We start from the raw sequence: 23,662 nt of genomic DNA on the forward strand, positions 1-23,662 counted from the left end.
GATATACAACTTCTCCATTGTGTTTCTCCTGGGGCATTTGCTGAGTTTCAGAGCAGGGCATTTACGGGCAAGTAGAAAGCAGTGGTGAGAAGTGTCAGGAGTCTTTCAGATCTGGGCAGATAAAAATTACAGTTGAGAACTACAGACAGAACTTGAAGGGACAAGACCCCAGACAAAGCAGTTTCACAGAGAAATAAGCCTGACAATTTGGCTTTTATCCTTAAGGTGTTTGCTGAATTCTAAGCTGTAAGGACACTAAAAATCAAGAAACCAAGACAGTGCGAAGTGGCTAAAAAAGGCAAGCAGGCCTTTTAATAACCTTGTGGACTTGGGAATACAAAAATTGGAGTGCAAGGTTCCTAGAGATGGGTACCTGTTGAACATCCCAGGCTTTCTGCTGAGATTCCTAAAGGCTTATGCTCTGGGATCAGAGCAAACCAGAAAGCAATCAGCCCTCCCAATGCCTGAATCCTTGATTAAAGGTCACCTACCGCTACTCTAATTGCCAGCCAGAATAAAATTAAATCCTCCAGAAAGAGACAACATCAGCCAGAGCCTCTCCGCAATTTCTACGCAACATCTTATGAAAAACTTTAGCGTGATCTTTAACTCCTTTCCTTCTCTAGTGTTCCATTTCTAATCCATCTGTATCTACCTTCAAAATAGATTCAGGATCTCTCTGACCACTCCATTGCCTGGTCCCTGATCCAAACCACTTTCTCAGCCAGGCTGACTGGTTCGATTTGGTCTCCTGCTTCTGCTTTGCCCTGCTTCAGTCTATTCTCAACCCAGCAACTAGAACAGAAATGCTTTTTTAAAAAATTATGTCAGGGCACCTGGGTGATTCATGGGTTATGTGTCTGCCTTCGGCTCACGTCATGATCTCGGGGTCCTGGGATGGAACCCCAGGTCTTCAGGCTCCAGGCTCAGCGGGCAATCTGCTTCTCCTTCTTGCCCTCCTTCCCCCTGCTCCTGCACGCTCTCTCTCTTTCTTCCTCTCTCAAATAAATAAATAAATAAATAAATAAATAAATAAATGTCAAGCTTCTATTCAAAAGCCTTGGGGGTTTTTAACCTCAGAGTAAAAGTTCATCTTTACGCTGACCAACAAGGCACAACAATCTGAATTCATTATCTCTGACTTCATCTCCTAATGCTTTCCCCTGCTCCACCCACTCTAGCCTCCTTAGTCTTACTTAGAACACACCGGGTTTGTACCTGCCTTAGAACTTTGCACTGATGGCTTCTTGGAATGTTAGAGTTTCATTGCTCCATCTCCTTCACATCTCCACTCAAATTTCACCTTCTCAGTAAAGCCTTTCCTGACCAATCTAAAATCTCTAGGTCCCGCTCCACCTCTGACACCTCCTACGCTGCATTTTATCCTTAGTTCTTATAATTATCTAACATATATATTTTACTCACTTAAGAGTTCTCCAAGGACCTTGGGCTTCTGAGCCTTTGATCAAGCCATTCTAAATGTACATCCCCAAGACTCTCAACCAGTGAAAACACTAACACCCATCAAACAGAATTAAAATATCACTTTCTCCTAAAGCCCTTCCATAAATTACCTCAAAATTAAGAGATCAAACCTAAAAGTTCCATGCAGTGTTTACCTCTAGCACTCACCATACACCTTTATTTACGATTATTTATACCATACCTACACACTGGCTTTAGATCTTAATCTTCAAAGTGCAGGAGGAATCTAGATCTTAATGTAATGGCTCATCATTTACCAGACACAGTTCTAAGTATACTTATTAATGCTTTTAATCCTCATGACAAATCCTAACAGATAAATTCTATCGCCCCCATTTTACAGACCAGGGAAATGAAGCACAAAAGCGTTAACTTGCCAGAGGCTGTGGACTTGGTACCCCACAGAACCTGGGTTCAAAACCAGACAGCACTTCGCTGAGCTGAAGGAGTGAATGCGAGTGCAAATAACTGACCATTCAGGGATACATACACTTCACTTACACAAACTGGTATTAACATTGCTAATACTGAAACCAAAGCACCTGCACTTACAAGCAAAGACCCACCCCATGACGCCTCATTCTTCAGAGTTTGGGGCCCGACAGATTAAGACACAGGAGGCCTAACAGACTCAACAAAGCACCCACCCCTTTGCCAACATTAGATGTCTGGGGGGCGCCCCGTCGCTGGTGCGCCCGAGGATCCGCTGAGTGCTAGCAACCGGCGGGTAAGAGGACAAGGAGCGCGGGAAAAAGGAGACACTGCTGCGGAGCGCCCAAGGTGGAGGGGCGGCGGTGCTGGGAGACGCCGAGCAACCCTCGCCGCGCCCTAGCACGTAACAGAGCGGGGAGCCCGGGCGCCCCGTGTGCGCGATCACAGCTGACCAGCCCCGGGTAGCGGCGCGACGGCAGTGGCGGGAACAGAAACAGCCGAGGGCGCCCCTTAAGGAACGGGAGCACGTGGCCCTGGAAGAATGGCGCCGACACCAGCCCGGCAAAGCCAGACTTCAAAGTGGGAACGGGGACCGCCGCGCTGCTCGCCCAGTTCCCCGAAGTCCCCAAGCCCGACTCGCTCGGGAGACCGCTCCTGAACCGCAGGTGTCCACGCCAGGGACGCGCCGATGGGCGGAGCCAAGGGTCGGAAGTGCCCCGGAGGGCCGGCCTTCCAGCGAAAACCCCCGGCCGGAAGTGCCTGGAGGTCCCGCCCCCAGGCGGAACTCCGGGTTGCTGGGCAACCAAAGTGGGCTCCTTCGGCTGGCTCAGTGTTCCCTGGAACAAGCCGAGTGTAGCTCCCACCTCTTGTCCTGGCAACTTCCCGTCCCGCCCGCCTTCCTTCTTGCCGCCTCTCCTTGCGTCGCGGAATCCCTGCCCGTGGCACCACGCTCACGTCTCCGGCTCCCACGACCACTTAGCGCCCACCTGCCTGAAAGCCAGTCTCCACGGGAAGCGAAGCGACCGGGCCGCAGGCGTGGCCTCCAGGCTCACGGACCGCTCCTCCCCGGCCATGGGCACCTACACCTACACCTACACCAGCCGGCCCCGGGCCCTGCCCTGCCAGCGCCGCTGTTACCGGGACAGCATAACGCAGCCGTGAGTGAGCAAGCAGCCCCTGTGGGATCTCCACCTGCCCCGTCCCGGAGCCGCGGGTTGCGGGCCCCTTCGCCCTGGCAGACTTACCTGTGCTGCTCTCCCCTCTCCACACCTGCCGAAATAAAATTGCTTACCTAAAGAACTGTCCCGTGAGTGGAGGCATGAAGTGAGAAGGGGCACGGGCGGTCTCCCTTCCTGAACCTTAAACGAGCATGAGTTGCTGGCGTGATCGATTTAACGTGTACAGAAAACTCACGGTTCACAACATTGGAGTCAGCTAAGTACCGTTGGCCAGCCGTGGGCACCTCACGAGCGGCCTTCGCGTACATTTTCCTCCGTAGTCCACAGTGCTGTGACCTTGCTTTAGTAACTCCATTATGCAGAGGGGGAAACGGGGACAGGTGTCAGGCACGGTAGCACGTCCCGAATGACAGCCACGTCGAGCTCTTTCCACACCAGTCTTTGGTCAGGAGTCAGGTTATCCTTCCATGCTGAACCCCAAGTTGTATTTTTATATCAATAAGTATTTATTGGCAACTATTCGAATATCCGCTTCATTATTATCCATAATAATGTTTACGGGCCTTTCTAAAGCTTGTAGTTCTTTCCATAAACCTCAAATTTTGGAACCAGCAGAACTTCCCAAGAATGCAGACTCCACGGAAGCTGGAACATTTGTGTCTTTTGTCCACCTGGGATTGTGCCTGACATATAAGAGGCACTCACACAAATTGTTGAATTAATGATTGAACCAAGTAACTCTTGATGCGTATTTCAAACACTGAGTCTAAATTCATGATTATCTTATTATGGCAAATAAAGACTTTTTAAAATAAGAAATGCCTGTTACTTTAAAGAAACCAAAATGGAAATTTTAAATTTTTTTTAAAGATTTCATGTATTTATTTAAGAGAGAGAGAGAGACAGAGATAGCTACATAGATAGAGAAAGAACCAGGGGGAAAGAGAGAAGCAGGCTCCCCACTGAGCAGGGAGCCCAGAGGCGGGGGCTCTATCCCAGGACCCTGGGACATGACCTGAGCCCAAGGCAGATGCTTAACAGACTGAGGTACCCAGGCGCCCCACAAAATTTAAATTTACAGAGGGATTATTTATATTATAAAAGATTCCATTTAAAAACACTTTCTTGTGGCTTTAAGTAGTATCGAACAAATCATTACTATTAAATTACACCAACAAATAAGAATCAATGGTGGTTCATTAGGAATGATTTTTTTTTAATAGCTATTTGATAAGCAAGTTGCAAGACCTTGCTTATATTGATGTAATCTGTTGATAAAGCCATTGGAAGGAGTATGTGTGTATGTGTGTGTATTTGATTTTGCAGTTTAAAATTATCCTTAGTGGTGATTTTCAATTTAAAAAGTAATACATGCTTGTGAAGCAAATGAAAAATACAAAATAAGGATGAAAAGGGCAAGTTATCTCCCACTCACCTCTATTCCTACTAACCTTAACAATCTTATATTATTCGGGGCTCCTGGGTGGCTCAGTGGGTTAAAGCCTCTGCCTTTGGCTCAGGTCATGATCTCAAGGTCCTGGAATCGAGCCCCGCATCAGGCTCTGTGCTTGGCAGGGAGCCTGCTTCCCCCTCTCTCTCTGCCTGCCTCTCTGCCTATTTGTGATCTCTCTCTCTGTCAAATAAATAAATAAAATCTTTTTTTAAAAAAATCTTACATTATTCTTTTACACCTCCATACTTGAGCATATGCACAGTTATATAGGAGGTTTATTTCCAAAATTGAATCATACTACACATGTTAATCTGCAATTAGCTTCCCCGCCTTTTTATAACTTATAATTCTTTTTTTTCTAATTTCTTTACATATACATATACATACATATTTATTTTTATATAAACAGACTCCTGTGGTTCATGCTTGGGTACATTCTTAATGCCCAATCCCCTTCCCTTGTAAACTTGTTCTTTCCCTCCTCTCCTCAAGGTAAACCGTGTTAATGCCCTTACGTGAATGTTTCTGGACTTTTCTCCACACTCACATTTTATGTACAAATATATAAATATATGCATACAAGCCCACACGGTTTTGTCTACCTCATAGCAATGCTAACATTATACACAATTCTCAACATCTTCCTTTTCTCACTTAATTCTTTGTAGAAATCCCTCCAATTATTTTTAATAGCATGATAGCCCCTGGGGTATAAATGTACTATGCATTCTTAAAATTTTCGATTTTTGATTAGGTATTCAGTTTGATTCAAGTTTTTACCACAAAGAGGAAGTTCTCAATAAACAATTTTTTGTGCTGGCCTTTTTCTTCTATGAAACAGATTCCTGGAATGGGGTTGTTAGGTCATGTATATTTTTAATATGAACAGATGGAACAATATGCCTTTTCCTTAGTAATGTTTAAACATATTTTTCCTTACATCCTCACCAGCAATAGGTTTTATGGATTTTTTTCTTTTTGGCTTTTGATAGTGTGAAATCAAAACAAAAATTTTCCTCATTATTATGTTAATTAGCACTAGGGGGTTTTAACCAAGTAAGTGTCCTTTAGATTTTTTTCTATTTTAAAAAATCACTGGGTACAATGTATAGGACAGATTCTGAGAAAAATGTTCCCAACAGTTAAGACTAAGAGACTCTTGCAGTAGTCCAGGTAAAATATAGCGGTGGCAATAAGCCATGGAAAGATACGAAAAAGATTTGGGGAGTAGAATCAATAAGACTTGCTGGATACAGACAGTGAGGAGGAGAGAGGAATTATGGATGACTCCCAGGCTTCTAGATTAAGCCAATTGGGTGGTTAATGGTACCAGTTAGAAACAGGGAACACTAAAGACCTAAGAAGTTGGAGTGGGAGAGTGATAATTAGTTCAATCTTGAGGTTGCTTTCGAGACATCTCAGTGAGAGGTCACTGAGCATATCAATTGGATATATATTCCTGGAGCTCAGAGGAGAGTTCTGAGTTAAAGGTAAAATAAAATTGGGAGTTTTAGGTATATGGATTATGAGGAAAGCCGTGAGAATGGATGAATTCAGTGAAGGGCAAGAGAAGGCCTAGCCCTGAGATCGGGAGGAGCCAGCAAACACAGGCTGGGAAAGACAAGTCCTAGAAAAACAATCCGAAGACTATCCTGGTATCACAGCAACTAGAAAAAAGAGTGCTTCAGCGAAGGAGTGACCAGCTGAGCTGAACCCTGCCCAGAGAGCAAGTAAGATGAGCAGTGTTACATGCCCGTTTTTAAGTAATATGAGGTCAGGCTATCCAAAAGTGGTTTTAATATATGATAAAAAAGCAGTTTATGACCCCTCTCAAAATCATTTCTAGTAAAGTACTGTTATTGGTATGGGTCAATATTTGACTTCATAGCCATACATCAGATATCATTCAAAGAACTTTGAAAGAAAACATCAACAGTATGGTTTTTCACTACTGATATTCTGATCCCCCAAACCAAAATTCTATTAAAATTTAAAACAATATCATTTTAACAATATATCTCTGAGTTTAAAGAAACAACAAGAAATTTTATTTATTTATTTCATAAGCCTGATTCTGTGAATCTTTTCAATCCTTGAATCCAATTACTGTCAGTACTTTAAGGCAGGCCCCTTTCCAACCGCCCATTTTCACATTTGTCAAGTAGTCTAACAGATGTACAGCCCTAAGTCCAGCTCTGCCACTTACTAGCTAGGTAACCTTGGGCACATTCCTTTCTGAATCTCCTTCCTCTTCTGTCAGATGGGAATGAGAGTTCCCAACTTAAAGCTTATTGTGAGCAATAAATAAAATATGTGAAGGGTCTGGCATATAATAAGCATTCCATAAACGGTAGTAATTTGTCATGGACTGTGCCCAAACAAAAATCTGTTTTCATAAAATTTATATCTTGGTCTAAATCCAATTAAAAATGAGTTAACTGCACAGACCAACACTATTACAATAGTTACTTAGAATTTGCTATTTTACAGAGCTGAAGAACCTATGCATTACGGAAACATAATGTATGACAGAAGGGTGATCCGAGGCAACACTTATGCTCTACAGATGGGACCGCTGGTAAGTAAAATTTGAATATTCTAACACACAGCTTTTCAAAGTACTTGTGCTGAGCGACCAGTTTGTTTGTTTTCATTTCTAATTTGCTGTAGACTAGAACAGTTATAAAATAAAATGCTGATAGATTACTAGAAAAATTAAATCTAATTTTTAAAAAAAAGACATGCGAAATACAAGGCTGATGGTGGGTGCCGAGGATGAAGGGAGTGGGGGATTAGGGAGTTAGTGTTTAATGGGTACAGAGGTTCAGTTTTGCAAAATGAAGAGTCTGGAGATGGATAATGGTAATGGTTGTACAACAGTGTGAATGTACTTAATGCCACTAGATTCTACACTTCAAAATGACCTTTACCACAATTAAAAACAATAATTTAAAAAAATACAAAAACTCCAATGTTTTGCTAGATTAACAGCACTTTGTAAAACTGCTCTAAAAGCTTACACACTTCTACTCTCAATTTCTATAATTAAATTTTTACAGACCAGTTCAAATGGTTCACAGATAACACTTTGAGTAGCTCTGGTATAACATATTTAGGTTTGTTTAAATTATTTCATACTATAATACTCTCCTCATTATTTAATCCAAAATTCTTTTCTTTAATTTCTAATTTAATTAAATTTCTTTAATTTCTAAATATTTATAATATTTATTAGGTTTTAGGTCCTGTGCTGAGTACCTAGGATACAGAGATGATTAGGATGTGGCTTGATGATTAAGAGTGATGATTCAATATAGTTAATCTGTAAACACTGTGTGATATATACATGCCCACCACCACATGGTGATATATGGAATATTAGACATTCTGAAGCATGTACATCAAAGCCATCAAGGAAACTCACTAAAAATATTGTATGTTTCGGCCATACCCTGGATCTGCTGCATTTAGAACCTTCAAGGGTTGGACACAGATATGTGCATCATTAATTAGCTTCTCTAGGCAGTCGGTACAGCCAGTTCAGGGACCAACATTTGAAAACAACAGCTCAAACATGCAATATAGATGTGATTTGGCATCTTGTGGCAATAGCAATAAACACTGGCACACCTAGAACTAAACCAAAAAAGAGAATCACCTTTTTTTTAGTTTTTTAAAATTAATATTGTGATGATTTGATTTTTTTTTTTTTTTTAGTTTTTCAGTTAATTATTCAACAACTTACCTAAAAACCCTATACTGAGACTTCCAGTCCAGACGAGCAGGAATTTGCCAATAGCACAAGCAAACACTAGAAGATTCTGGAAGTGGAAAAAAGGAAATGGACTGGCTAGGGACCTCAGGATTTGAGCGACATAGTGATGAGTTCCCTAAGTCTTCTTAAATCCCATTCAGAACACTGGAGAAGCTTGCAACCCAGCACAACCAACAGGCACAAGCCTGCTCCCTTTATCCAAAAGACTGCAAAAGGGTAACCTAGCAGAACAGAAACCTTTTTACTACCCTTCCCCCAGCCAAACCCCCATGGAAAAACTGTCCTGTCCCTCCTAGTGGAGTCAGCAAGACGTGGCTGGGGAACTGGACTTCCATCCCCACGCTGGCAGCAATAGTGCAGTACTAATCAGTGCTCTGATTCACTCACTGAGGCGGTATCAACAAGGGCTGAGCAGGAAGCTTACCTTCCCTTCTCACCCAGGGGCAGTGAGATGGCCAGAGATGGTACAAGTTGGTACCATGCTTTTCCTGGGGTGATGGCAACAGAGCTAGGAGGCAGCTGAATTTTCAATCCTATCTGGCAGCAACAAAGAGAAACAAGTGAGATAAAGCAGTGTTAGAGCTCCACTCCTCTATACCCCAATACTGGTGTCACAGCAGGGAGCTGAAATACTACCCCCACCAGGCACCAATAAGGTGATTGATACAAATTGATCCTCAGCTTTCACATGGGGCCTAGCAGGAGGCTGAACTGCTATCTCCACCCATGCCTGCATGCCACAGCAAAAAGGGATGACTTCCTGCTAAAAAAAAGATTAAGATCCAGAGTTTCACATCCTAACACCCAAAATTTCCAGGATACAAAAAAAAAAAAAGAAAAATCTCTCATCATACCAAGAACCAGAGCAGTCACAACCGGAACGAGGAAAATCAGTCAAGAGATGACAACACCAACATGACTCAGATATAGGAATTACCCGACAAGGATTTTAAAGCAGTAATCATTAAAAAATGTTTCAATCAAAAATGAATAATTATGAACATTCTTAAATGAAAAAACAAAATATTAGCAAAGAAATAGAAGTCATACAAATGAGCCAAATGGGGGCACCTGGGTGGCTCAGTCAGTTAACCATCTGCCTTCAGCTCAGGCATGATCCCAGAGTTCTGGGATGGAGTACCACATCAGGCCCACTGTTCAATGGGGAATATGCTTCTCCCTTCCCCTTCTGTCCCTCTCCCTGCTCCTCTCTATCTCTCAAATAAATAAATATCTTTTTTAAAAAATGAACCAAATGGAAAATGTGTAAAAAGTCACATGACTCATCAGAAATGACATAGGGAGCAATCAGTGAATTCAAACCAAATCAATGAAAATTACCCATTTTGAATGACAATTGGAAAACAGGCCACAAAATAATAATAATAACAAAAAGTAAAAAAAGCTTCACAGCTGAGGAGCAATAACAAAATGTCTAACATTCATGTTTTCTGAGTCTTGGAGAGGAGAAAAGGCATGGGACTGAAAAAATATTTGAAGAACTAGTGTTTGAAAATTCCACAAATTTGGCAAAAGGCAAAAACCTACAGATCTAAAAAGTCAGCTGAACCCCAAGCAGGGAAAACCTAAAGAAATTCACACCAAGACACAACAAAATCAAATTTCAAAACTAAAATTAAAAAATCTTGAAAGCAGCTATAAACACATGACACATTGCCAGAAGTGGAACAATTATTTGACTAACAGTGGTTCTTCATTTGAAACAATGGAGACCAGAAAAAGTGGCACAGTATTTTTCAAGTCCTGAAGGAAAAGGGCTATCAAGCTCTAATTCTAATCCAGTGAAAACGTTCTTCAGGAATAAAAAGGAAATCAAGTTGCTCTCAGATGAAGGAAACCTAGAGGATTTGTCACCAGCTGACTTACCCTTAGAGAAGAGCTAAAAAAGAAAGCTCTCCAAGTAGAAAGGAAATGATAACAGAAGGCAGCTTGGGACTTCAGAAAGGAAGATAGAACAGTGGAATAGGTGAAAATAGGGGTAAATACAATAAACTGTCTTCTGGGTGTTAAAAATTGTGTTTGATGGTTGAAGCAAAACTACAACATCATGTGATGTGGTGCTTAATATATGTAGGTAAAATACTTAAGATGATTAGATTTTGATTGTATTTTAAAAGTAAGGAAAATAATGTGATCTAAATGGCAGTAAAGTTTCTGCCTTCCACTTAGAGTGGTAAAATGTTGATATTAAATGTTGACTGTGGTCAGGTACATAGTATATTGTAAAACTTGGAGCAACTATTTTTTAAAAAACTATGCAAAGATGGGGCGCCTGGGTGGCTCAGTGGGTTAAAGCCTCTGCCTTTGGCTCGGGTCATGATCCCAGGGTCCTGGGATTGAGCCCCGCGTCGGGCTCTCTGCTCGGCAGGGAGTCTGCTTCCTCCTCTCTCTCTGCCTGCCTCTCTGCCTACTTGTGATTTCTATCTGTCAAATAAATAAATAAAATCTTTAAAAGAAAAAAAAAACTATGCAAAGAGTTATAGTAAAAACTATTACAGATAAAAAAAGAATTCTAAGAAATGTTCCAACTAATTCACAGGAAGGAAAGAAAAAGAAAACAAAAATTAGAACAAACAGAAATTAAAAAGTAAAAAGACAACCCTAACATGGCAATAGCTGCCTTAAATGTAATGTAATAGTTGTAATAGTTGCTTTAAATGTAATAGTTTGCTTTAATGTAATAGTTGTTTTAAATGTAAATGGTCTAAACAAGCCAATTAAGAGATAGATAGGCAGAGTAGGCTAAAAAAAAAACAAAAACAAAACAAAACAAAAAAACCCCAACCATGACCCAATTGTGTTCTGTCTACAAGAAACTCATTTCAATTACAGTGATGTAGGTAGGTCAAAAGTAAAAGGATGGGAAAAGATAAACATTAATATTTAAGCAGTAGTTGTGGCTATCTAAATAACAGATAAAGTAGACCTAAAGAAAACAATATTACCGGGGACAAAGAAGGACAATACAAAATGGTAAAAAGGTCACAGTATTCCAAGAAGATATAGCAGTCTTAACTATATATGCACCAAACAACAGAGCTTCAAAATACATGAAGCTAAAACTGGAAGGAGAAATAGACAAATCCATAATTTTAGTTTGGTACTTCAATATCCATCTATCAGAAAATCAGCAAAAATATAGAAGAACTACACATCACCAACCAATAGGTTGTAATTTACATTTATACAACACTTTCACCTGACAACAACAGAGTACATATGCTTTTTTTTTTTAAGATTTATTTATTTTAGAGAGCATGAGTGGGGGCAGAGGGGTGCAGAGGGAGAGACAACCTCAAGCAGATTCTGCACTAAGCACGGAGCCCAGTGGTGGGCTTGATCTTATGATCCTGAGATCATGACCCGAACTAAACCAAGAGTCAGATGGTTAACTGACTGCACCGCGCAGGCACTCCAGAATTCATACAGTTTTGAGGCTCCTGTGGAATATTGACCAAGGTAGAACATATCCTGGGTTACAAAACAAATCTCAAGATATTTAGGATATTTGAAATCATACCATAATGGAATAATGTCTCTTTCAAAATTTCAAACTAGAAATCAATAATAGATGATAACAGGAAAATCTTCAAACACTTGAAAATTAAGCAGCATGTTTCCAAATAATCCATAGAGGAAATACTAAAGGGAATTTTGAAAGACTACTCAGGACTAAATGAAGATACAACAAGTCCAAATTTGTGTTTCATGCCAAAACAGCGCTGAAGTGGAAAAAACTAGAAAGGAAAGACTTCAAATCAATAATCTAACCTCCTACCTCAATAAATGGGGAAAAGATGAGAAAAATAAACCCAAAGCAAGCAGAAGGGAGAAAATAATAAAGATAAAAGCAGAAATCACTTACATTGAAAACAATAACAATAGGGGCCCCTGGGTGGCTCCATTGGCTAAGCATGGGACTCTTGATTTTGACTTAGGTCATAATCCCAGGGTGGTGAGATGGAGCCCCAGATCAGGCTCAGTGCTGGGTGTGAAGCCTGATTAAGATTCTCTTTCTCTCTCTTTCCCCTCCTACCCCCACTTACATGCACTCACCCTTTCTCAAAAAAAAAAAAAAAAAAAGTAGAGGCACCTGGGTGGCTCAGCCGGTTAAGTGTAGAACTCTTAGTTTTGACTCAGGTCATGATCTCATGGGTCCTGAGATTGAGCCTCACTTCAGGCTCCACACTTAGCAGAGGGTCTGCTTGAAGATTCTCCCCCACCCATCCTCCTCCCCCATGCATGTGCACTTGCATGCACACACACTCTCTCTCAAATAAATGAATCTTTTTTAAAAGCATACAAAAACAGCAGAGAAAATCAATGGACCCAAAAGCTGGTTCTCTGAATAAAATCAATAAAATTGATAAACCTCTAGCAAAACTACCAAATTAAAAATGAGAAAGAAGACACAAATAGCAGATACCAGAATGACTATCAGGGGATATAACCATAGATCCTGCAACCATGAAAAGATTAAATTTCTTATCTTTGAAAAGATCAGTAAAATTGATAAGCCTCTAGCAAAACTAACAAAAAAAGGTAAAAGAGGGGTTCCTGGGTGGCTCAGTAGGTTAAGCGTCTGTCTTCAGCTCAGGCTATGGTCCTAGGGTCCTAGGATCGAGCCCGGTGTCTGCTCCCTGCTTGGCTTGGAGTCAGCTTCTCCCTCCCCTCCCCTACTCCCCCCCTCCCCGCCACTCGTGCTCGCTCTCTCTTGCTTTCTCTCTCTCTCTGTCAAATAAATAAATAAATTAAAATCTTTTAAAAAGAAAAGAAAGGAAGTAGAAGAGGAGAAATAAGCAAATATCAGGGATGTAACTAGTAAAGATTCTGTATCTAGTAAAAGAGTAAAAGGATCATAATAGAATACTACAAATAAATCTATACATATAATTCAACAAACTAAATGAAATGGGCTGATTCTTTAAACTATAAACTACCAAAATTCACCTAACATGAAATAGATATTCTGAATTGTCTAATAACTATTAAAGCAATTGAATTTCTAATTTAAAAGCTTTCAAAAAAGAAATATACAGGCCCAGATAGTTGCACTGGAAAATTCTACCACGGATTTTTTTTTTAAATTCTCATTGATTTTACACAATTTACATAATTTTACACAATTTCTTCCAGAAAATAAAAGAAGAAGGAAAACTTCAGGGAATCAGTATTACCCTGATAAACAAATCAGACAAAGACACCTATAGACCAATAGCTATCATGAATGTCAACGCAAAAATCCTCAACAAAATACTAGCAAAGAGAAACCAGCGGGGATTCCACACTCAACAGGGAGTCTCCTTGAGATTCTCTCTCTCTCCTGCTCCCCCTCCCCACCCCACTTATGTGCTCTCTCTCACCCTCTCTCAAAAAAAAAATAAATAAAATAAATCTATGGTATCATCACAACCAGAAAAAGTATATGCATTTAAATGACAATGGCCACTGTATTAGGGAAATGGGAATATGGCATATTTTTAATAAATTTTTTTTATTTTTAATAAATTTTAATGTTACCAGATTGTTTCTACAATTCTAATTTTAAATATTAAAATTTTTTTCACACAAAGTCTTTCAAATTTCCCCATTCTTTTCATATTTACCTTGAGATAAGACAGGTTAGCTATAGGAAATGACCACAGAATAAGATACAGATATGAAATCAAGGACCTCTAAATATTGCAGAACTCTACTGTAAATAATTACATTTTTGACCCCAAATCAGCTATTGTTTTGTACACTGGGACAGGCTTTGTTTGGACTAAGAATATTTTCTTTGTGACCTTACATATTTTTTCAGGAATTTTGTCTATGTGAAATTCAGATATATTTTTTTTTTAGATCCTAGTGCTTTTCAATTCCTTAACTACATATTAAAATGTATTGTAACTGAGTAATTCTACAGTATACTTGGTGACGAGGCATCCAAGGAATTCACGGTAAAAATGCTTGAATGAGGAAAAAGAATTTATTAGATGGGATTCTGCCGCTGTTTATTCCAGTCAACAGTCACACTTTGAAGTTACTTATATGCTTCATCAGATAACTTTATAATTACCTGACAAAGTTCAAACATAATTTTAATCATGAAGTCACTGATAATCAGGAAGAATTGTATGGCAGATGCTCTTATGCTATCCAAGAATCACTTCTGGAATGGCAGTTCTGTATGCTTTGAGAAATATCTTCTAAATTTTAGAAGCCTTTTCTGTCACTCAGCCTGGGCAGCCTGATCCTCTAGAGATTCAGAGACAGCAGCAGGCAAAGAGGAGGGCTCTTGCCAGAAAACGAGCCCAAGAACAGCTCAGACCACGAACCCCCGAACCCGTGGAAGGCAGAAAGCACGTGGATGTGCAAACAGGTATGTGACCATGGCCCTGGCATCATGGCTCCTGGGTTTGCTCAATTTTCTAAGTCAATTCATTTTTTTTTGGCTTTTATATTACTTACATATCCATTAATCTATGCAGTACTGCCCCAGCCACATGGTAGGAAGAACACATTCATTCAACAAATTCATAGACTGTATTTTATTATTATATTGGGTATAGCTGGAAGTATGCGATAAGGTTAAAAAAATTTATGACCAAATTAATTCTCTCTTAGCTCTTTTCACATACTTTTTCTCTACTTGGGATTATTTCTCTCTTTCTCTTTTATATCCCAACATGAATCACTGCTGGACCTACAAGAGAAGAGATCAATGAAGTTCTACTTTGACATTTTATTTGTCTTTTGAGAGGCATGAACTCAACCAGATCTGACTCCTCCCCCTCTCTCCCCACAGGCTCTTCTGTTCTGTCCTTCTCCTTTCACTGCACACATTCCCCAAGGCCACATGGGCTCTGCTGGGCTAGTGCCAGGCTTTCCTACTCATTTGGCTGTTCTCAGCTAGGGAGGATTACCTGGACCTCTAGGGTTGAGCGGTAGTGGTGTCAGGATCTTGATAATTAGATAACACGAGGTGTTTTCCTTAGACTGATGTAACTACTCAGGATTCATCTTGCATCTTGCCAAGATGGTGAGTGGCTTTACCAGTTATTGCTGGGTAGTTAGGACAAAAGGAACCGAACCATTCCAGGTCTTTTCCCCACTACCTTGAGGCCAAGTCTAGAATGCATATATGTCCGTAATTAGCCAATGTAGCTGCAATTCTACAAGAGCTAAATTTTAGTGTTTCTTTATACATCAAAATATCAAGTGATACAGTAGCAGCCGCTTTGTATTGAGTTTTCCTATATCTGAGACCATTCCAGTCCTCTACCTGTGCATCTCCTTTATTATTAAAAACTCCTTGTGATGAGTCATTATGATCCTTTACGGATAAAGAAACTCAGGCTCTAAGAAGATGTAACTTGACTAGGTCCTGTGTTCAACATCTGACTTCGGTTCTCATGTTCTTTGCATGGTACCACACTGCCCTTGCCTCAGATAAATGATTCCTAAGGTGAAATTTTTTTTCGTGTGTCTGTTTATGATCTATAGCCTAGAGGGAACATCAAGTAACATGGTGCCTAAGTTTTAAAATATCCAGGAATTTTGAAATCTTTATACGTTTACTGTCTTAGGACTCTGTTATACAGATGGATTATTAACTCTCCGTCTCTAATCATACTTTGCATCTTACATTCACCTAAGTTTCATGTTCTTTAGTTCCATTTTCAAGTACAAAGCTCAGTGCTTTCTCAATGTTCCATAAATGCCCTAGCCTGGCTGGCTCTGTGTTCTTCCAAATACATAAAACTGCTTAGGACAAGGTGTGAATTTAATCCCACACTTGAGCACTTCTTTTCTGATCTATTTAATTCTGTTTTGAAGGAGCTAAAGTTTCAATACACATATATGCTTGAAATAGAACAGAATTTCAAACTCAGTGTATACGGTATTCTCTTAGAAATATACCTTGAAGAAATTGCTGACCGCATAATAGAAGTTGATGTGGAATGCCAAACAGATGCATTTTTGGACAGACCGCCAACACCACTCTTTATTCCTGCCAAAACTGGCAAAGATGTGGCCACCCAAATACTGGAAGGAGAGGTATAGTACATTATTTGGACTTCCCGCTATCTTCTTTATAAATAGGTAAAGTTAGGTTTAGTTAAAAGCTTACAAACCACTTCATAATCAGAAAGATGCTACCTACTGGATTTCTTTCCAAATGTACCTATAATAGTTTTATTCTGAACTACAATGTTCTGATTTACCCTCTTTGCTGATCAGAAATAAAAAGCATTAGAAATATTTTTAGAATATCTGCACTTTGATTTTTGTGTGTTTGCATACTTAATATAGGGATACAAGGTAAATTTGTACCAAATAAAGAAAAATACTATCTCTGGTATAAGAGGTTCCCTATTAGTTGCTTTTAAATTATATAATTTTCATGAAGATATTCTATGTTAGGGAAAAAAATCCTAAAATATTTACATTTTCATATCAACGTAGAATGCACAAATAGACCAGTTTAGGAAATTGAAGAGAGGGCAATTCTTATGCACATAATTACTTAAGTGAGATTTAATACTTACTTGAAGGAATTGCCCCTGAAATTGGGAAATAAAGTAAGTCTTCACAAACTACGTAGAAGGGTATATTTGCCTCTAAATTCTAGAGAAGAATCACCAAAATGCCCATTATTCTTATTCCTTAGTTCCTTGGTTCTTCAAACTGTTAATGAAAATCTAATAAAAAGGGCAAAAATTAAGAAATATAAGGATATTTCTTTTGGGTTTCAGAGTTTGATCTAAAAATTGTTGAGTACCAGGGTTCATTCTTATGAATACGTAAGTCGTTTTATAATTTTTGGCTGTTCTTCTGTGTGCCCTGCAGGGCCATTGTGAGTTTTGGAAACCATAAGTAAGTTACCATCACAGTGTCTGGCACACAGAAGATCCTCAATAAATAGAACCCTGCCATTACCTCTTTTCTGGATATTTTTTCTTTGAGCATTTGGTTCATGATTAAAATTTTAAACTTGCTTTAAAAAAATTTTTTTAAACTTGCTTTGTCCTGTGTGTTTAAGCTCTTTGACTTTGATCTTGAAGTAAAACCAATGTTAGAAGTTCTGGTGGGAAAGACCATTGAGCAGTCTCTTCTGGAAGTAATGGAAGAAGAGGAGTTGGCCAACCTGCGGGCCAGTCAGCACGCATACGAGGAGCTGCGCAGCGTTGAACTCGCTGAAGTTCAACGACTTGAAGAGCAAGAGAGACGACACAGAGAAGAAAAAGTATAGAATTCTAGTTTTCTTTCTTGGTCTTTGGCTATTTAACAGATTATGTCCTGAATCACGTATGTCATAGAGCTAAAAATCTTTGCAAATACGTCAGGAAAAAGTTTGTTGCTCAGTTATCTCCTCTTTTGTAGATCACAGGTCTTTCATGCACAGAATCACATTCTTTAAATACCAGCTTACATAAATGTATCTAAAAAGAGTTTCCAAAAGTTTCTAAATGTAATAAATTACATATGGCCCAGCTGAAAGGCAGTCTTAAATATCAGGATTTCTAGCGAAGGAAATATATTGGTTTACCATTCATCAGTGGCCAAAAATGGAAGGGAAAAGTAGAGTACAACGGGGATAGGTGGCATCAAGAAGCAGAGGATCTGGAAAGAATTCTGGATCTTTTTCTCAGGGGCCAGACCCTTTCCTGTACCCAGGGATTCTCCAGAGCTTCTTTATAGAGTATTTTACATTACAGATTTCTAGAACTTTTAGTAAGAAAAGTTTTAGAATCTAGTTTATAAAATGTGCCAATAGGCACGCCTGCGTGGCTCGCTCGTTAAGCATCTGCCTTCGGCTCAGGTCATGGTCCCAGGATCCTGGGATGGAACCCGCATTGGGCTCCCTGCTCAGTGGGGAGCCTGCTTCTCCCTCTTCCTCTCCGCCTGCATATGTTCCTGCTCTCGCTATTTCTCTCTGTCAAATGAATAAATAAAATCTTTTTAAAAAGTAAAAATAAAACATAAATAAAGTATGCCAATTACCTTCAGTCAGGAAACACTAGACTCAGTGATCTTTGAGAGTCTTTCTGGGTCTGACAATAATTGTTGCCCTTTGTTGGACACTGAATAGATAAAGTACATAGGAGTGCCTGAATACCTAAAAGAGTTCAAATAATTTCCCAAAGTCTAGTTTACTGCACAGAATAGCTTAGTTGTTGGGTTATTCTACTCAATGCCTAATCAAATGGACTTTCCATTTTTCTCCATAATGAATAATTAATTGTGTAAAGGGCATAGGGCTTATGGTAGAGATTATACAATTGCAAGACTATTTGTTTACAAATGTGAAATGAACAGTGGCAAAATTAGCTTTGTTGAAATAATCAGGGAAATCCTTATCAAAGGAAACGTACTTGTTTGTTTACTATTAGGAAATATACTATGAAAATAATGAATAAAATCACCTAGACTTATATTTGCTTAAACTCTGAAAATAGACTTCATAAGAAACTACATTAATGCTCCCACTTCCACATGGGAGTAGAGGAGATGGTTCGTTAGCTTTATAGATATCCTATAGTCTATAAGAAGCAACAACAACAAAAGGGAGGTTTATAATTTTCAGAGCTCTATGAATTCAGAGAAGCTCACAAATGAGACAGCTCACGGATCCAAGTTCTTTAACTGAAGATGTCTGAGCCACGTAACTTTTGTATTGATAATAGTTTATGGTAATACAAATCACAAATACATATAACTATTATTCTTTGATATTATCCATATAGTTAAACATGTTCATCTTCAAGTGATTTTACTTAAAAGTGGATCAGGAGATGAGTCTTCCCTTAAGCTCCATCTCTTTTTTGAAATCAATACCCAGTAGCTGTTGAAATTCATTAAAATCTTGAATGAAAACTATGAACTATTCAGATTCCTTGCTGTCCATTTTTGATACAAATACGTGGCCAGATTCTTCCACTCGCTAGATTCCGTGTTTGGGGAGCGCCTGACGGCTCAGTAACCGTGCGCGGTGGTGGTTTCTGTGCGCAGGAGCGGCGTAAGCAGCAGCAGTGGGAAGTGGTCTACAAGCACAAGGAGACCTCGCAGAAAGTGGCCGCCCGAGTGTTCGCGCAGCGCTACCTGGCGGACCTCCTGCCGTCGGTGTTTGACAGTCTCAGGGACGGTGGCTACTTCTACGATCCCATTGAAAGAGGTCGGTTGGGGGCGCCAGGGTGGCTCAGTGGGTTAAAGCCTCTGCCTTCGGCTCAGGTCGTGATCCCAGGGTCCTAGGATCAAGCCCCACGTCGGGCTCTCTGCTCTGCAGGAAGCCTGCTTCCTCCCTCCTCTCTCTCTGCCTGCCTCTCTGCCTACTTGTGATGTCTCTCTCTCTCTCTCTGTCAAATAAATAAATAAAAAAAAATTTAAAAAAAAAATTAAAAAAAAAAAAAAGAAAGAGGTCGGTTGGTGGAGGTGGTGTAGGATCACTGCTACAATAGCATCTTCCTAATGCTTCCTGCCCATGTTTATGTTGAATTGGAATCTATCTTTATAAAACAAAATTTTAAAGTCAATTATAGTTGTTTTAAGTAAGTACTGCTATTATTGAGAGGTATACTATAAAGCTCATGATTTTAGGGTGTCAGTCTGTCTGTACTAAGAAGCAACACTGGGTAGTAGGCAGAAATACAGGCTTGATGTCAAAAACGAGTTTTGGTCCCAGTTTCACCATCAATCAGCTATATGACCTTCAGTTTCCTCATGGGTGAAATGATTATTTAGGAGCTAAATATCATAATATGTATGGAACATAATATGTATAAGATATGTGCAGAAGTAGTTGTTAACTTTTTCTCAGCTGACTTCCTATTCCACTCAAAAACCCTTTGGGGGCAGCAATGGAAGTTGTGTATTCATTTAATTAGGTGTTTCCACCACCCTGGGAACTGAATTAGGTATGGGAGATAAAAATGAGGAGACCTGGTCTCCACCTTTAGAGAACTCACACCTGTCAGCTTTCTGTGAGCACCCACCAAGACCCACCCCTCAGCTAACCTGACCAAAGGAATCTCACCCTCCTTCCTCAGGTTCAAAACCCCTTAAATGCACATTCTTTTGTATACAGGTCCTATTTCAAAAGGCTAATAGTATTGGGGAGCAGAGGTTAGTAATGTTAATCTTCACTGAATATATACTCAATTCAGTACACATGCATAGAGAGAGGTCAGATTACACACAACCACTGGTTTACATTTATATCGTACTTTACCATTTATGTAGTATTTTCCATTTGACCCTCCCAGGAACCCTGATGGGGAGAGGGGGTAGATAGGGCAGATTAATTCCCATTTTTTGGAAGTAGAAACTGAAGCTCAGGGAAGTGAAATGCCTTCTCCCAAGCAGCCATCCAGCTTCAGACTCTGACCCTAGACCCACTGCTCCTTCCATGCTGCCGTGCCAACCCCCCGGGATCTAGCTAGACCTCTGCTGGTAGTCACAGAGGCTGATAACTTTTTTTTCCTCTCAGGAATTGCTGGAAAAGTCAGTTACAGATCATTTAGAAGCTTAAAAATGAGCTTCATACCTCAGATTAAAAAATTACTTCTAGTAGTGAATGTAATACCCTATTATATTCTCTATTGTCAACCCATTAAAAACTAACGGATGCCATCCCCACCCCCGCAAAAAGCCATTTTGAAACATTAAAATGTATATAATAATGGATCATATTTTTTAAAGGCTCACACAGTAGAGTAGATTTCCATTTCAGTTTGAACAACTTTATCACTAATGGAAGCACCTAGTTTCTGACCCATTTCTAGATGGCCTTCTTCTCAGATACTCTCTGACCCTTGTGCCCTGACCCTTGGAGAGCTTGTCCTAGGCCCAGGCTTCAGGCTTCTCTTTATTAGCATGGTTCGATCCCAGATTTGTATCACATTTGAATTGGAGTTCTGCTCCAAGACCCACATCTTCCTCCCTACTCCCCCACCCCCTACCCTACCTCCTTCACCAAGTCAGATTGCACCTGTTGCAGTTAGTTCCAAAGGCCTGGACACCAAGGAAGACCTCATAGTTTTGAAAATACTCTTTTTATTGCAACAGAAAGGAAATGGACCACAACATGCTTAAAGAATGTGGCAAAAGTAATGCTGTGTAAGTGTATTTGACATTTTGTATTAAGGAAACAGTGTTAATGAATCTTCAACAATTAGGGAGAAAGCACAGATTCTTCCTATCCATAATAATTCATAAAAATCAGTATAATGATTGAATTTCATTGTAACAAAATTAACCTTTTTTTATTACAGATATTGAGATGGGATTCCTTCCATGGCTAATGAACGAGGTTGAGAAAACCATGGAATACAGTATGGTGGGAAGAACAGTGCTTGACAGTAAGCCCTTTTATTTTACTTAAAAGTTACTCCTGGGGGCTCTTGGGTGGCTCAGTCAGTTAAGCATCCGACTCTTGCTATCAGCTCAGGTCAGGATCCTAGGGTCATGAGATGGAGTGTGTGTCAGGCTGTGTGCTGGCCATAGAGCCTTCTTAAGATTCTCTCTCCCTCTCCCTCTCCATCCTTGCACTCATGTGTGCTTCCTCTCTCTCTCCCAAAAAAACAAAAAACAAAAACAAAAAAAATCACTTCTGGGGCACCTGGCCGGCTCAGTTGGTGGAATGTGACTCTTGATCTTGGGATTATAAGTTCAAGCCCCACATTGGGTGTAGAGATTTTTATTAAAAAAAATAAAATATTCTTTAAATATAAAGCCCCACATTGGGTGTAGAGATTTTTATTAAAAAAAATAAAATATTCTTTAAATATAATCCTTTTAAAATTATTTATTTATTTATTTATTTATTCAACAGAGAGAATCACAAGTAGGTGGGGGGGGGCAGGCTCCCCGCTGTGCAGAGAGCCCGATGTGGGGCTCGCTCCCAGGAGCCTAGATCATGACCTGAGCCGAAGGCAGAGGCTTAACCCACTCAACCACCCAGGCGCCCCTTAATCTTTTTTTAAAAAAATTCATTTCTGAGATTTTTTGTCAGAAAGAATAAATAGAAGAAAGATGTTAAATTTTATAATTTTCATTTTTAAAGTTTCATTATCTCCATTATATTAACAAAGGCACCAATTTTTTACCCTCAATAGTATTTTTGGTTCTTGTGTAATTTGATCGGAATCAGTATCTTCTCTCGTGACTGTATAAATCCTATCCTGTTACAGCAGGCATTGACTATAATTCATATCCAGCGCATTACGTGGCATAGAAGTTAAGTGTGCTGCCTTTGTATAGAAGGAACACAGGGAAGGGCTGACGTCCGGTGAACACTTTCCGCTCATCTGTAAGTCAGCCTTATAACTACTCAAATAGGAACAATCACAGTGATTTTTGCACATGTAATGTTCCAGTGTTGATTCGTGAGGTGGTGGAAAAGAGACTGTCCATGTACGAGCATAAGGAGGACCAGCCCCAATATGTGAAGCCTGAGGACGGGCTTGGTGGTCCTGGAGCGATGGGAGAACCACTGGCGGATGAGGAATTCCTTGAACGGAGTATGCCACAGCCACAGGGGCCCCTTTCAGACAGAGACTCCCTGCAAAGAACACTAAGCAATGGAAGGTATGTGGGGAACGTGTCGCCCCAAGAAGGGAACTTTATGGAAGACGGAGAGGATGAGCAATAAGGAAGACCTCAGGGAGAGAACTGTTGCCACCGAGGGGCGCCTTCGAGCCGGGACACCGCTTGGTGGCAGTCAGCGTTGCAAGCGATCAGGTAACGTGCAGGTCCCTCAGGTTATGGAAATTATGTTGTATTTACTCAACATTGTCTCATGGACTGGGCAAATCAAATATGTTGAAATAATAAAACTAATTAAAAATGAAATTTAATTCATTTATTTAATGGGAGATATCTAGAAGCTGTGTTGTTGTAACTCTAATAAGAATCATGTCTAATTACAAGCTTTCTGTTACCACAAATGGAACTAACAAATATATTTTCCCTGAATTTTTCTGATTTTGTGTTTGTTTTTTTTTTTTAGTGTCATATTTAGTGTTAGATATCGGTGCTGTTAGCCACTGAGACTTTCTGCTCTACAGGAAAACTATTCTACCTACCCCATGAAAAAATACCTAAATGTCACATCACGGAAAGCTTTAGTGCTCCCTCCTTGCAGGGACCAACACATACACCCTTATCTGTGTGAAACTAAATAGATCGCTACCCCTTCCGTTGTCAATGTTCAAGTAAGGCTCAAGGGATTCTTTGAATTGGTAATAGGCTCTTGTCTGTTTTCTCACATCCCTGCTATTAAAACATTTCAAACAACACCAGTAAAGCTGAAGTCCCTACTTTTCCTTAGGCGGT

General features: G+C 39.9%; 1 protein-coding gene across 1 annotated transcript; it reads left to right on the forward strand.

Annotated features, from left to right (window-relative positions):
- Positions 1–2,149: 2,149 nt before the first annotated feature.
- LOC111158667 (radial spoke head 3 homolog) lies at positions 2,150–23,311 on the forward strand. The gene is made up of 9 exons (XM_022520860.1): positions 2,150–2,212; positions 2,383–3,074; positions 7,039–7,126; positions 14,567–14,708; positions 16,242–16,387; positions 17,373–17,576; positions 19,343–19,505; positions 21,601–21,687; positions 22,705–23,311. The coding sequence occupies exons 1-9, from the start codon at positions 2,150–2,152 to the stop codon at positions 22,977–22,979; spliced, it is 1,860 nt and encodes a 619-aa protein (XP_022376568.1). The 3' UTR covers positions 22,980–23,311.
- The last annotated feature ends 351 nt before the right edge of the window (positions 23,312–23,662 follow it).

Source organism: Enhydra lutris, unplaced genomic scaffold (assembly GCF_002288905.1).
Source record: "Enhydra lutris kenyoni isolate GAN:26980312 unplaced genomic scaffold, ASM228890v2 scaffoldscaffold62, whole genome shotgun sequence".
Classification (NCBI taxonomy): domain Eukaryota; kingdom Metazoa; phylum Chordata; class Mammalia; order Carnivora; family Mustelidae; genus Enhydra; species Enhydra lutris.

Bases quoted from the DNA above. Each gene is read 5' to 3' on its own strand.
- LOC111158667 (XM_022520860.1), top strand. From the start codon at position 2,150: ATGTCTGGGGGGCGCCCCGTCGCTGGTGCGCCCGAGGATCCGCTGAGT. The intron at 7,127-14,566 runs GTAAGTAAAATT...TCTGTCACTCAG, and splicing joins CTCTACAGATGGGACCGCTG to CCTGGGCAGCCTGATCCTCT. The intron at 21,688-22,704 runs GTAAGCCCTTTT...GTAATGTTCCAG, and splicing joins GGGAAGAACAGTGCTTGACA to TGTTGATTCGTGAGGTGGTG.